The following is a 14,280-nucleotide window of genomic DNA, read 5'->3' on the forward strand; positions in this document are numbered from 1 at the left end:
GAAGGTGCTTAAATGCCATGCCTAAGGACCCATGTTTGACTCCCCAGATCCCACCCCATGTAAGCCAGATGCACAAGGTGATTCAAGCATGCAAGGTCACACATGAGCATTAGGTGGAACACACATCTGAAGTTCAATTACAGTGGCTGGAGGCCCTGGCATGCCAATTCTGTCTCTCTCACATTAAAAAAAGGGGGGAGGAGGGCTTAGCAGTTAAGGTACTTGCCTGTGAAGCCTAAGGACCCAGGTTCAATTCTCCAGGTCCCACATTAGCCAGATGTACATCGTAGCACATGTATCTGGAGTTTGTATGCAGTGGCTAGAGGCCCTGGCGTGCCCATTCTCTCCCTCCCTCCCTCTTCCTCTGTCCCTCTATATCTAATAAATAAAATTATTTAAAAAAAAAACAACAGAATTTCAACTAACTCTGGTCATTTTTCTCTGCACTGGAACTAAAGAAGTAAGGTCGAAAGTAGCAGAACTGGCTCACATCTAGCATCATAGAATCTCCTACATCCTGCAAAACCCCAACAGGTAGAAAAGTATTTCAGATCAGCCTTGAGTTACCCAGAAAATTCAACAAATCCAAATACCCGATGACTCAAAGGATGTGACTATGTTTCTAGTCTTAACTTCTCACATTAAATATGCATAAAGAGCATTACAATACAAAGAAACTGCCAGTAAATGCTATACAACAAGGAAGCTATCTGCCACTGAAGCAAATTTTAATAAGGAAATCAACAGGAGTTCCACAGCATACAATCTGGAAGGTAAGGTGGATGGGCTGTAGGGCAACAAAGAGCATAATGGTGTACATGCGACCAAGGTATGTCTGAAGGCTGGGCCAGGGTGAGCTGGGTGAGAAGTGTAAAGAGGTGCCTGAAGTATGAGGACTTGGGGAGCAGGAGAGCAGACCATGACAAGGCACTGTCAGTTGGTGACATTAATGAGATGTAATGACTGCACATACCTTTTGCATTCCAACCAGAAACACATGAGGCTTTTAAGAGGCAATTCCATAAACAATAATAAGCTGTCATGATCTGGCTGTTTAGTTTTGTGGTGTGAATTCCTAAGAGGCTAGTCACAGCAGTGCTATCCCTGCGACTCCAGGGCATTGATTTTATGTATGCTCAGAGCACTCTCAATCTCCAGGCATCTTCCACCCTAAGACACTGGAATGTGGAAGAGAAATGTCCCAACCTGCTTCCTCAGAAGACTGACGTCCTGCTGGCACTCCTCTTCTTCCCAGTGTGTCTGCAGGTACTCTTTAACATTTTCTTTGACATAAGGAAATAAAATGTCCTGTAGAAAGGAGTGAAAAGAATAAAAAACGTGTTACGTTTTGTTAATTGCCTGACATCCATTTCTTCTATAATCTCATATTAATTGTAACAAATTAGGCAATACCATTTTTTAATGGAGATTGCTCCTGCTTTCATGAATGGGTCTGAAACAGAAATCAAGAACAAGTGAACTAGGGCTGGAGAGATGGCTTAGCACTTAAACACTCGCCTGTGAAGCTTAAGGACCCCAGTTCGAGGCTCAATTCCCCAGGACCCATCTTAGCCAGATGCACAAGGTGGCACATACATCTGGAGTTCGTTTGCAGTGGCTGGAGGCCCTGGCACACCTGTTCTCTGTCTCTCTCTCTGCTTCTTTCTCTATCACTCTCAAATAAATAAAAAATAAATAAATAAACAAGAAAAGAACAAGTGAGCTAGACCAGAAATTGGTGTACTTGAGACTGCACACTCAAATCAGGTCCCGTTTTCTGTTAATGAAGTTTTATTGTAACACAGAGATGCTCATTTATTTACAGTGTCTGGCTACTTGGGGACTACAGTGGCAGAGTTGAGGACTTGGACCAAGACCATATGGCCCACAAAGCTTCAAGTGTTTGCTATCTGGCTGTTTATAGAAAAGTCCACTAGCTCCTGAACTATATATCATGAATGGCTCACACCTATAATCCAAGCATTGAGAGGCCAAGGCAAAACTACCTCAAGTTCCAGGCCAGCCTGGACCAAAGAGTCAGCACATATCTTAGAAAGGAGAGGAAAGGGAGAGGAATGACTGGAATGAAGCAATGGGAGGAAGGGAGTCAGGGAAAGGGAAAAGGAAAGTAACAGAGAGTAAGGGAGGGGGGAAAGTAGAAAAGAGGGCACATGTGCCTGGCAAGAGACTTTGGTGCACCTGTATACGTATGTGCAAATACATAAATGATCTTTTAATTATTTATTTGAGGGAGAAAGAAAAGAGAGAAAGGGCATGCCAGGGCCACTGCAAATAAACTCCAAACACATGAGCCTCCTTGTGCATCTGGCATTACGCGAATACTAGAGAATCAAACCTAGGTCCTTTGGCTTTGCAGACAAGCACCTTAACTGCTGAACCATCTCTCAAGCCCCATAAACGAGTTTTTATAAAGATAAAACAATGGACAAGTGGCTAGAGGCCCTGGTGCACCCACTCTACATAGGAAATCCCAGGTCAGCCTGGGCTAGAGCAGGCCTCGAAAAAGCAAAAAAAGAAAAAAGAAAGAAAAGAAAACAAGTAGCAGGAAATGGTGGTGCACACCTTTAATCCCAGCACTTGGAAAGCAGAGGTAGGAGGATCTCTGTGAGTTCAAGGCCAGCCTGAGGCTACTACACAGTGAATTCCAGGTTAGCCTAGATTAGAAAGACCCTGCCTCAAAAACCAAAAAGGGGGGGGGGGGCTGGAGAGATGGCTTAGCGGTTAAGTACCTGCTTGTGAAGCCCAAGGACCCCAGTTCGGCTCTGTTCCCCATACCCACGTAAGCCAGGTGCACAAGGTGGTGCACACATCTGGAGCTCGTTTGCAGTGGCTGGAGGCCCTGGTGCGGCCATTCTCTTTCTCTCTGCCTCTATCTCTCTCTCTGTCTGTGTGTCACTCTCAAATAAATAAATAAATTTTTTAAAAGATTAAACAAAAATGCTAATAAAAAATTTTTAAAAAGATTAAACAAGTCACCATCTACCACCAGTAAAGTTAAAGAGCAAGTCAAGGGGACTGGGCGGTAAGAAACATTCCAGTGCAGCATGATGGGTGAGGCAAGCAGAGGGCAATGGGATGTTGTATGAAGCCAGAGTGCACTGGCTTAGTAAGTCTTAGGAATAGCCATTTAAAAATACCAAAAATGAGCGTGTACTGTCTGAACCATGGCAGAAAAGGCCTAACATTTTCAGTGAAATTCTATACAGTGGAATTCATGGAGTCTGTTTAGATTCACTTAAATATTTTCTGAGGGTCTGGGAGACAGCCTGTCACACAAGCCTGAGGAGTTGAGTTTGGATCCCTGGCATATGCAGGTTAGCTTGTACAGCTGACTGGATGAGCTCCAGGTTCAGTGAGAGGCATTGTCTCAAAATATAATATGGACAGCAACTGAGGGAGATAGCCACTTTCGACCTCTGGCTTCTACAAAGCATCCACATTCATGTGCGTTCACATACACACAAACACCCTCCCCCCCAAAAAAGAGAGTAATGAATGTCTCTTCCCTTTTGAGACGAGTGCTCATCATGTAGCCCAGGCTGACCTCAAACTCACAGTCTATGCCACAGCCTCTGGAATGCTGACATTACACATGTGTGCCAACATGCTTGGCTGAAAGGCATATTTTTGTTGTTTTTAGGTAGGGTCTCACTCTAGTCCAGGCTGACCTGGAATTCACTACATACTCTCAGGGCAGCCTGGAACTCACAATGATCCTCCTACCTCTGCCAAGACTACATAGTGAATTCCAGGCCAACCTGGGCTATAGTGAGAGCCTACCTCAAAAAACAAAAAAGTACGTAATACTTCTTTTGTATGTGTATGTACATGTATGGAGACCAGAGGTCAATGTTGGGTGTCAACCTCTACACTCCATTTTATTTCTTGAGTCTCACTTAAACCTAGACCTTACCAACTGGGAGAGAGAAGTTATCCAGAAAGCCCTAGGTATCCTCCTGCCTCCACTTCCCCAACACTGGGATTACCAGTGCATGGATGCAGGGGATCCAAACTCAGGCCCCATTCTTGTATGGCAAACACTTGACCCACTGAGCCATCTCCCCAGCCCAAAACTTAAGTTGTGTTCAGTGTGCATCTTGTTACCTATGACCAAAACAAAACAGAAGTTCGGCCACATATAAAGAACAGTGTATCTTGTGTGTGCAGTGTTGGGGACTGAACCCAGAGCCTTGAGTACGTGAGGCAAGGGGTCTCATTAAGTTGACACCCTAGTCCTAAAATCTGTTTAGTATTTCTGAAAACCAAAATCCAAGTTCAACTTCCAAATGAACATAAACAGCACAAGAGTTATTATGACCTTTTTAATGGTAGGACTGAAGTGTTTACCTCCTTGCATATTTCATTATACCGATTCCACCTACCCCAAATTTTTAATAAAAATAAATAAGATCATTCATTTGCTATTCTCACGTAGCATCCTAGTAAGGCTCAAAAGCACACAAAACAGTGTGATAAGGCAAAATTTTCAGCATACATGGCAGAGAAGCCTTGATTAAACTCACTAAAACTCATTCGTGATTGGAAATAATGAAAATGAAGAGCTAAAATTCATAATTTCTTTTCCTGAAAGACTTCTTTCACCCTGCTGATAACCTTCCTATGTTGAGTACTTCATTTTCCCACTCTACTCCAAATCCTGCCCCTCACTCCTCCTTCCTCTCCCGTTTAATATCTTCCCCCCCACTCACAAGCTCTGTGGTAACACTGCAAACCGGCTCCCTCCTTGGGAAGGCCACCTGAGCCGCATGCACAGTATTCTATAAAGGAAAGCTTACTGCAGCACTGGATACACTAACAACAGAACTAGATACACCCAAATCTTTAGAGCTAGAGGATGAACAAAATAAAGTATTTGCATACCATAAAACATTATATCAACACCGGGCATGGAGATGTGCTCCTGTAATGGCCAGCAAAGGATGAAGAGTCAAGGCCACTGGCTACACAGCAAGCAAAGGCCAGCCTGTGTACTACATGAAACTCTGCTTCAGCGATCAAAATAAACAAAAAATATATAGCACTTAAAAGTTGGGGCTGGCAGGCCAAATGAGCAGTGCAATAGTGACACGTCTTTCATGGTGGAAACGAACTGCCCTCTAAATGGACTGGAGGCCCGCTCCATGGGGGGAAACACATCCCTAATACTGAAAACTTAAAACAGGGGTAGCCATGAGCCCTAGGGGTATAAAATCTGCTGATGTCTGGATAAGTGTATATACCTTGCTTATCAAACTGCCCAGTAAGCATTTCTCTTAATATTCATACCCTTATATTAATGCTACTCTCCCTTTGGGTGGAGAATCTTCTCTTTTCAGATGGCAGTGAACTTGGGATGACTCAGAAGGTAACATAGTGCTGGAAAGAAGTGACTGGAGTACTGAGTAACATTTTGATCACACCTTCCAAGGCTCAGAGTCTAATGGGGAAGAGGTGGCAGAAAGAACCTAAGAGCCAAAGGAAGGTAGGACTCCTTACAACATGCTCCTCCAGACCCAAAATGGCCTGGGTATCCATGACTTCACAGTGCCTGACACTACCTACATAAGACCATCATAAGACGAGGAAAAGATCATGACATCGAAATAAAAGAGAGACTGATTGAGATGGGAAGGGGATATGATGGAGAATGGAATTTCAAAGGGGAAAGTGGGGGGGAGGGTTATTACCATAGGATATTTTTTATAATCTAGGAAAATGTTAATAAAAATTGAGGAAAAAAAGGCTGGGGATGGAGAATTGGCATAGCGGTTAAGCACTTGCCTGTGAAGCCTAAGGACCCCAGTTCAAGGCTCGATTCCCCGGGACCCATGTTAGCCAGATGCACAAGGGGGCGCATGCATCTGGACTTTGTTTGCAGTGGCTAGAGAGGCCCTGGCACACCCATTCTCTCTCTCTCCCTCTCTCTTTCTCACTCTGTCACTTTCAAATAAATAAATAAAAATAAACAAAAAATAAAAAATTAATGTAGTAAAGTTATATTTCTCAACATTTGAATACAAAATAAGACATAGTATGTGTAATGTGTAATATATGAAACTTTATGATCTGAAACACTATCAAAATCTTAGTGGTAGTAAGTGAACATTTCATTAGCCTGTATTTCATTTGCCTCCTCAAAATATTCCACAATTACAAAGAAACACGCCAACCCTGATCTTTTATCCTATACCTGGTCACCCTCCTACAGCATTCCCTGACTTACAACCAAACGTCTTCCTAAAGAACTGCCCGGCGTGGTGGCACACACCTTTAATTCCAGCACTCAGGAGGCAGAGGTAGGAGGAGTCAGCCTGAGCTAGAGTGAGAACTTACCTCGGAAAAACAAAACAACAACAACAAAAGAAAAAAATAGAAGAAAGAACAAAGAGAGAAAGAAAGAATAGTACTGGTTTGTACATTCAGAGTTTCCCAGTAACCAAAGAAATAAAGCCCCGTATGCAAATGAGTGCAACGTTCCATGAAGTCCACTTTCCCACTGTCAGCTTTAGCAGTACCAAGAATAACTCATGAAGGGTCTACAGACCAAGATGCCCAGGCCCCACCACCTGCTGAAGAAGCCGGCTCCAGGCAGCAGCCCAGGCTGGGGTGGACTTGCCTTCACTAGCTGTGGGATTCATCCTCAGTTCTCACTGGCCAGACAGGAATGGTGCCATGAGGACTCTCCAGCACTGACATTTAAGTTGGTAAGGATCACCTCTGGCTCAAAGTTAGTGATAAACCACAGTGGGGAAGTTCCCAGAGGGTCAATCACAAGCACAGCTTTGTTAGTAACCTTTGTATGACTGTGACAAGATCCCTGAAATAAACAACTTATAGCTCACTGCGCTGGCTCATGAGTGCTGGAGATCTCAGAGGCCACCCGGCACACGGCACTACAGCAGGACAGAACATCACCTCCTGGCAGCAGGAAGCAGTGGAAAGAATGAGTGTGCCAACAGCCCCTTGAAGCAGGCACCCAATGACTTCCTGCAACTAGGCCCCGCCTCCTCGTCTCCCACCCCTCCCGGAATAGCACCAGCAGCTGCGGATGCTGCCTTCCACACACCGGCTGTGTGGGGGAAAGGAACATTGAGATCCAAACCATGAGCTCATTCAACCAACATTTACTAAAGGTTTGTCCAGTGCCAGACACTACCGACGAAGTATTGCCAAATCTCATGTCTTTAATCCCAACACTCAGGAGGCAGCAGTAGGGGGACCACTGTGAGTTCGAGGCCAGCCTGGGACTTCAGAGTGAATCCCAGGTCAGCCAAGGCTAGAGTGAGACTCTACTCTAAAAAAATGTTGCATGCACATCCACTCTCCTCTGAGAAGTCACAGAAACTAGAAGTGCACGGATTCAAAACATTCTGAACTTCTGGAGAAAAGCATTAAGACATTGATTATTTTTAAATTCCTGATCATCCAAATTGCCCTCCTCTGTGTACTAAATAATCATGTACTTAGAATTAGTGTACTTACTGGCTAAACATCTAGAACATTAACAGTATCTGGGGTCAACATGTTAGCAAAGTATTCTACTTGGGTGCAAAAGTATTACATAGCATAAAAGTAAACAATAAAGTTGACTCAATTTTTTCAACACATTCATTGAACTTAAAAATACATGCTTATTTTAAAAAGGCAGTTAGGGGGCTGAAGTGATGGTTTAGCTGTTAAGGAGCTTGCCTGCAAAGCCTAAAGACCTAGGTTCGATTCCCCAGTACCTATGTAAGCCAGATGCACAAGGTGTTGTCTGGATTTTATTTGCAGTAGCTAGAGGCCCTGGTGCATCCACTCTCTCCTTCTCTCCCCCCATCTTTTTCTATAAATAAATATATAAATGAAATATATTTTTAAAGGCCAGTAGAAGCACAGTGGTGGTACACAGCTTTAATCCCAGCACTAGAGAAACAAAAGGAGGCAGATCATTGTGAGTTTGAGGCCAGCCTAGAACTAAAGAATGAGGCTTTGCTTTGAAAAACCAAAATAAACAAACAAAAATAAAAAGTCCAGTAGCGCTGAAGTGATGGCTCAGCACTTTGTGGTGCTTGATTACAGAGCTGCCCACCCAGGTTCTATTCCCCAGTACCGATGTAAAGCCTCACAGATGCAGTGCGTGTGTCTGGAGTTTACCCAGTGGCAAGAGACCCTGGCATGCACACACTCTGACTCTTTCTTAAATCAATAAATAAAATATTTTAAAGGAAAAAGGCCAGTAATTATAGCATAGCCTGGCATATACTATGATACACACATATGCTTGTTCTAAAGCACACATTTTAAAACTGGAACTAGGACTGGGGATGAGGTCAATGGTAGAGCAACAGCATGTTCAGCATGGCATAGGCCCCAGGATCCATCCTCAACATCACTTTAAAAAACAAAAGAAAAGGAAAAAAGGGAAAATTAGTACTTAATGTATAACCCTATCCAGTGGAAATCTTTAAGCCTAAAAAGTAATTCCAGAAATAATAACTGCTTTAATTTCAGCTACAACCCATTTACTGGCAATTTCAAATTACCACAATATGAAAAATGCTGCAACTGACCCAGGATTCTACAAGTAAGTTTATGAAGGTGTTTCGTGCAGCAGATAGAAGGGGTTGTTACGGCTCCCGGCAGTACATGTAACAAAAGGTCAGGGAGGACTTGCAGCACACTAATTAGCCGCTTCCGCAGCATGTGCAAGGCCCTGCCTTCAGTCCCTGCTGGAGCTGGGGAAGTTAGAGAACGAAATGAGAGTGCTTGCTTTCCAGGGAACTATGACTAAATTCTACTAAATGCTGGCAGGGATACTATGTAATACGACACACAGCTCAAGGAAAGAGTTCCTTGAAGCCACAAAATTTCTACAGCTCTAATTAAAGAAGTTGCTTCATAAATGTTCACAAGTTGAAATACAGAGGTGCTTTATGATCATGTTTACTTTAATGAGAAAAGTCATAGAAATTGGGTAATAAGATTCCTCCTAAGAATAATAATACTAAGAGTACAGCATTATAAACACATTTTGAAAGTCTTCTAAGGGAACCACATAGTACAACTGGCAATCCTTGAGAACTTAAAAGTTTTTCAGACAGAAAATAAAAAAATACAAAGGCAATATTGGTGGGCATACCATCTCATTAACCTCAGAGAACAAAAAGCAAGGAAAATCAAATGGCTTAATGTGTCTTAAAAATAAATCACATTTTCTAAGCAAGAAGCAAAACTTGTTATTAAATAGCTTATAAAGTAAAATCCTATTATTGACAATATAGTTAATAGAAGAAAATGAAGAACAAGTGTTTACAAAGATTTTCTCTGAATTGCTCATAGCATTACAAAAAAAAAGGACACTTTCTTGCCTATCTAATTGTTTGTTTATTTATGTTAGTTCTTTGAGAGAAAGACAGAGTGTGTATGTGTGTGTGTGTGTATGGAGGTACCAGGGCCTCTGGACGCTGCAACTCCAGACACATGCGCCACTTTGTGCAAATGGCTTTACATGGGTACTGAGAAACCAAATCCAAGCTGGGTAGGTTTTGCAAGCAAGTGCCTTTAACCCCTGAGCCATCTCCCAGGCTCTCTATATTTTTTTACCATTTAAAAAATTTTTTTCTTGTTCATTTTTCTTTATTTAAGAGTGACAGAGAGAGAGAGAGAGAGAACGAGGCAGATAGAGAGAAAAAAAAAAATGGGCACGCCAGGGCTTCCAGCCACTGCAAAGGAACTCCAGACACGTGCGCCCCCTTGTGCAACTGGCTAACATGGGTCCTGGGGAATCGAGCCTCGAACTGAGGTCCTCAGGCTTCACAGGCAAGCGCTTAACCACTAAGCCATCTCTCCAGCCCAGGCTCTATATTTTTAAAGCAAGATCTCAAATCTATACTAGGCTAATGCAGAACTTACTTTGTAGCTTAGTTCATGGTGATACTCCTACCTCAGCCCTTCCACATGCTAAGGATTACAGGCATCTTGTTGTAATCCAACTCTATTTTCTACAATAAAAATGTGTATTAATAAAACACTATGTTAGTAAAAAAAAAAAAAAAAAAAAAAAAAAAGGCTTGTCAAGGTAGTCTAGCCTAGACTAACCTGGAATTCACTGTGTCGTCCCATGCTGGCCTCGAACTCACAGTGATATTTCTACCTCTGCCTCTCAAGTGCTGGGATTAAAAGCGTGTGCCACCAGCCCTAACAGATTTTTAGTTTTAAAAAGTCAGTGTGCCGGGCATGGTGGCGCACGCCTTTAATCCTAGCACTTGGGAGGCAGAGGTAGGAGTATCGCTGTGAGTTTGAGGCCACCCTGAGACTACAGAGTGAATTCTAGGTCAGCCTGGGCCACAGTGAGACCCTACCTCCAAGAGGCCCCCTCAAAAAAAAAAGTCAGTGTGTGTGGGGGGTGATGGCTCAGAGGTTAAGGCACCTGCCTGCAAAACCTAACATCCTACGTTTGAGTCCCCAGTACCCACTTACAGCCAGATGCACAAACTGGCTCACACATCTGGAGTTCATTTGCAGTGGCTGGAGGCCCTGGTGTGCCCATTCTGTCAGTCTCGATTGCTCTCTGCTTGCAAATAAATAAAAATATTTAAAATAAATAAATAAAAAGTCAGTGGGGGATTGGGGAGATGACTCAGCACTTAAAAGACACTTGCTTGCAAAGCCTGTTGGTATGAGGTCGATTCACCAGTACCCACGTAAATCCAGATGCACAAAGTGGCGTATGTGTCTAGAGTTTGTTTACTGTGACAAGAGACCATTCTCTTTAAGTAAATAAACAAAAATATTAAAAAAAAATAGAAGCGGGTACTTCGGCTTTTAGCCAGGCGTGGTGATGCACACCTTTAATCCCAGCACTCGGGAGGCAGAGGTAGGAGGATCGCTGAGAGTTCGAGGCCACCCTGAGAATACAGAGTGAGACCTGACCTTAGAAAACCAAAAAATAAAAAATTTTAAAAAATAAAAAAACAAAGCTGGGCCTTTCCTCAGATGCTACCAAGGTGCTTGGTTCTTCCGAGGAAGCTAAGGCCGCGTTTGGGGCGAGGCCCTCACTTCATCTGACAACTAGCACCTCACCTGGCAATCCACACCATGGCCTCGGTCTCTGAGCTCACCAGCATCTGCTCGGCCCTCATCCTGCATGACAACAAAGTGACCAAGTGACCATCACTGAGGACAAGATCAATGCCCTCATTAAAGCAGCTGGTGTGGCTGTTGAACCTTTGTGGCCTGGCTTGTTTGCAAAGGCCCGGCCAATGTCAACATCGGGTGCCTCATCTGCTACGTAGGGGCTGGTGCTGGTGCTGGTGGGCCCGCTCCCATGGCGGGTGCTATGCCCACAGGGGGCCCTGCCACCTCCGCCCCCGCTGAGGAGAAGAAAGCAGAAGCGAGGAAAGAAGAATCTAAGGAGTCTGATGATGACATGGGCTTTGGTCTTTTTGACTAAACCTCTTGTCACACACTCAATAAAAAGTCTGTTGTTGGTCAAAAATAAAAAATAAAGCCAGTCATGGTGGCGCATGCCATTAATCTCAGCACTTGGGAGGCAGAGGTAGGAGGATTGCCCTGAGTTCAAGGCCACCCTGAAACTACCTAGTGAATTCCAGGTGAGCGTGGGCCAGAGTGAGACCCTACCTCTAAAAAACAAAACAAAACAAAAAAAAATAATAATTAGTCAGTGGTCTAAGGAGATGGCTCAGCAGTTAAACATGCTTGCAAAGCCTACTGACTCAGGTTCAATTCCCTAATACCAACCAACGTAAAGCCAGATGCACAAAATGGGGCGCGCATTTGTTCATAGCAGCAAGAGGCCCTGGTACTCCCATACTCCCCTGTCCCTCTCCCCGCCAAATAAATAAGTATTTTCTTTCAACAAGTCAAGCCATAGTGATTAAGGTGTATGCCCGCGAAGCCTAAGGACCCAGGTTCTATTCTCCAGGTCCCATGGAAGCCAGATGCACATGGTGGCACATGCATCTGGAGTTTGTTTACAGTGACTAGAGGCCCTGGCGCGTCCTTTCTCCCTCCCTCCCTCCCTCCCTCCCTCCCTCCCTCCCTCCCTCTCTCTCTCTCTCTCTCTCCCCCCTCTCTCTCCCTGTCTCTAATAAATAAATACATAGAAATAAAATCTTTAAAAAGAAAGTCAAGCCAAAATGATGCAAGTATGCAATGTCGCACATACACACGCATTTGGAGTTTATTCACAGCAGCTAAAAGGCTCTGGCACACCCATTCTTTCTCTCTTAAAATAAAATAAAACAAATAAATAAAAGTCAAGCTGGGCCGGACATGGTAGCGCATACTTTTGATCTCAGCACTGGGGGGGGGGGGGCAGAGATAGGAGGAGCATCACTAGTTTGAGGCCAGCCTGGGACTACAGAATAAGTTTCAGATCAGCCTGAACTAGAATGAGAAACTACCTCGTAAAAATAAAAAGTCAAGGCAGGGGCTGGAGAGACGGCTTAGCAGTTAAAGACACTTGCTTACAAAGCCAAAGGACCCAGGTTCTATTTTCCAGGACTCATGTAAATCAGATGCACAAAGTAACCATGTGTCTAGTGGCTGAAGGCCCTGGTGTGCCCATTCTCTCTCTCTCTCTCAAATAAATAAAAATTTAGATAGACAGATAGACGACCGACAGACAGCTATAAAAGTCAAGCCAGGTGTGGTGGCGCATGACTATAATCCTAGCATCCGAGAATTAGTAACAGTTCAAAGCCTGCCTAGAATATGTGAGACTATAGTCTCAAAAGTTAACAAAAGATGCGATATTTTTGCTGGCCTCTGTTTTTGAGACATGGACTCACTCTTTAGCCCAGGCTGGCCCAGCTTTTACATAGATGCTAGGAATCCAAACTGAGGTCCTCATGCTTGCTCACCACCAGCAGACATCTCCCTGTACCCAGTTCCTAGGCATTTTGTTTAAAAAAGCTACCCCTGCCAAAACAACAGTTTAGGTTTTCATATATGTGAATTATAATTTTACTTTTTCCTCTTTCAAAAATAGTACTGGAGCCAGCCCTCAGCAGGCAGAGGTAGCAGGATCACCGTGAGTTAGAGGCCACCCTGATACTACCTAGGGAGTTCTAGGTCAGACTGGCCTAAAGTGAAACCCTACCTTGAAAACCAACAACAAAGTAATGGAGTGCTGGGAGGGTAGTTCAGTGGCTAACGGTACTTGTTTTCAAAGCCTGTTGGCCTGGGTTCTCCCAAGCCCCCCATGTAACCTGGATGTAAACAGTGGCACAAGCATGGCGAGAAGCCCCAGCACACCCATGCACACACACATGCAAAGCAAATAAATGGGAATGGTCTAGGCATGATCTAAGCAGTGAAGTCTGAAGCAGAGCTATCCCCTCAGGCCAGGAACTTACTTGGACTAAGGCAGTGTGCCTTGCTCATTCTACTTCTAATGTTTGGCTTTGTTTGAGACTGGGTCTAATGTGCCCAGGCTTGCCCTGAACACATGACCTTCCTGTTCAAGCTTCCTGAGAGCTAGGATTACAGGGATATGACACCATGTCCAGCTCTAAAAAGAAATCTCTTAAAATTGCTTTCCAAGCTCTGAGCACTTTTAACAACCGAATTTACTGCTTTGAACGGCCCATACCATCCGCCAGTTATAGTACCAGAACTCCTTCTTAACTCTTCTGGGGCTAGGGAGATTTCTCAGTGGTTAAAGGCACTTGCAAAGCCTGCAGGTCTGGGTTCAATCCCCCCCTTCATACACATAATGCTGGGCAGGCATTCATTTGCAGTGGCAAGAGACCCTGCTATGTGCGCCCACAAACAATTGTCTCTCATGAAGACCAAGCCAGAAACTAAAACGAAATTTCAGTGTTCTGACTGCTACGCTGGCAGTCATAAAGTCTAACTATCACCTGTGTCTTCATGACATGAGCAGGGCAGAACCCATACCACCTATGTCCCTTCTGAAAACTGAACTTTAGCCACTAACTTACATCTGCATTCAAAATGAATTAATAAATGGGTTGCTGATTTTAAAAAAAGTCTTCTAAATCCCATGAAGTTAAACTATAATTAGAGAAAGATAAACTATAATTTAATTAAATGCAATGAATGAAGGTTATTATTAGCAGGGGCTAAAAACTAGAATAAGGTTTTCAAAGCGAGCTCAAGACTGATATCAGCATCTTCAAGGAGTTCCAGAAGGAACTTGACTGGTCTAGGGTGCGAGCCTGTAACCTGGAGAAGGAGGAAAGAAATTCAATTATCTCCTCGAATAAACCTGAAAGCCCTACAAAGATGATG

The 14,280-nt window shown here is 43.8% G+C and overlaps 1 protein-coding gene across 2 annotated transcripts in view; it reads right to left on the bottom strand.

Moving 5' to 3' along the window:
* Positions 1 to 14,280, bottom strand: part of Enoph1 (enolase-phosphatase 1) — a 34,482-nt gene that overhangs the window by 11,453 nt on the left and 8,749 nt on the right. For both annotated transcript variants that reach the window (XM_045142754.1, XM_045142755.1), the window contains exon 2: positions 1,207 to 1,308. In XM_045142754.1, the coding sequence (XP_044998689.1) occupies positions 1,207 to 1,308 (102 nt within the window). The remainder of the gene's footprint in view (positions 1 to 1,206; positions 1,309 to 14,280) is intronic.

This window comes from Jaculus jaculus, chromosome 2 (genome assembly GCF_020740685.1).
Source record: "Jaculus jaculus isolate mJacJac1 chromosome 2, mJacJac1.mat.Y.cur, whole genome shotgun sequence".
Classification (NCBI taxonomy): Eukaryota; Metazoa; Chordata; class Mammalia; order Rodentia; family Dipodidae; genus Jaculus; species Jaculus jaculus.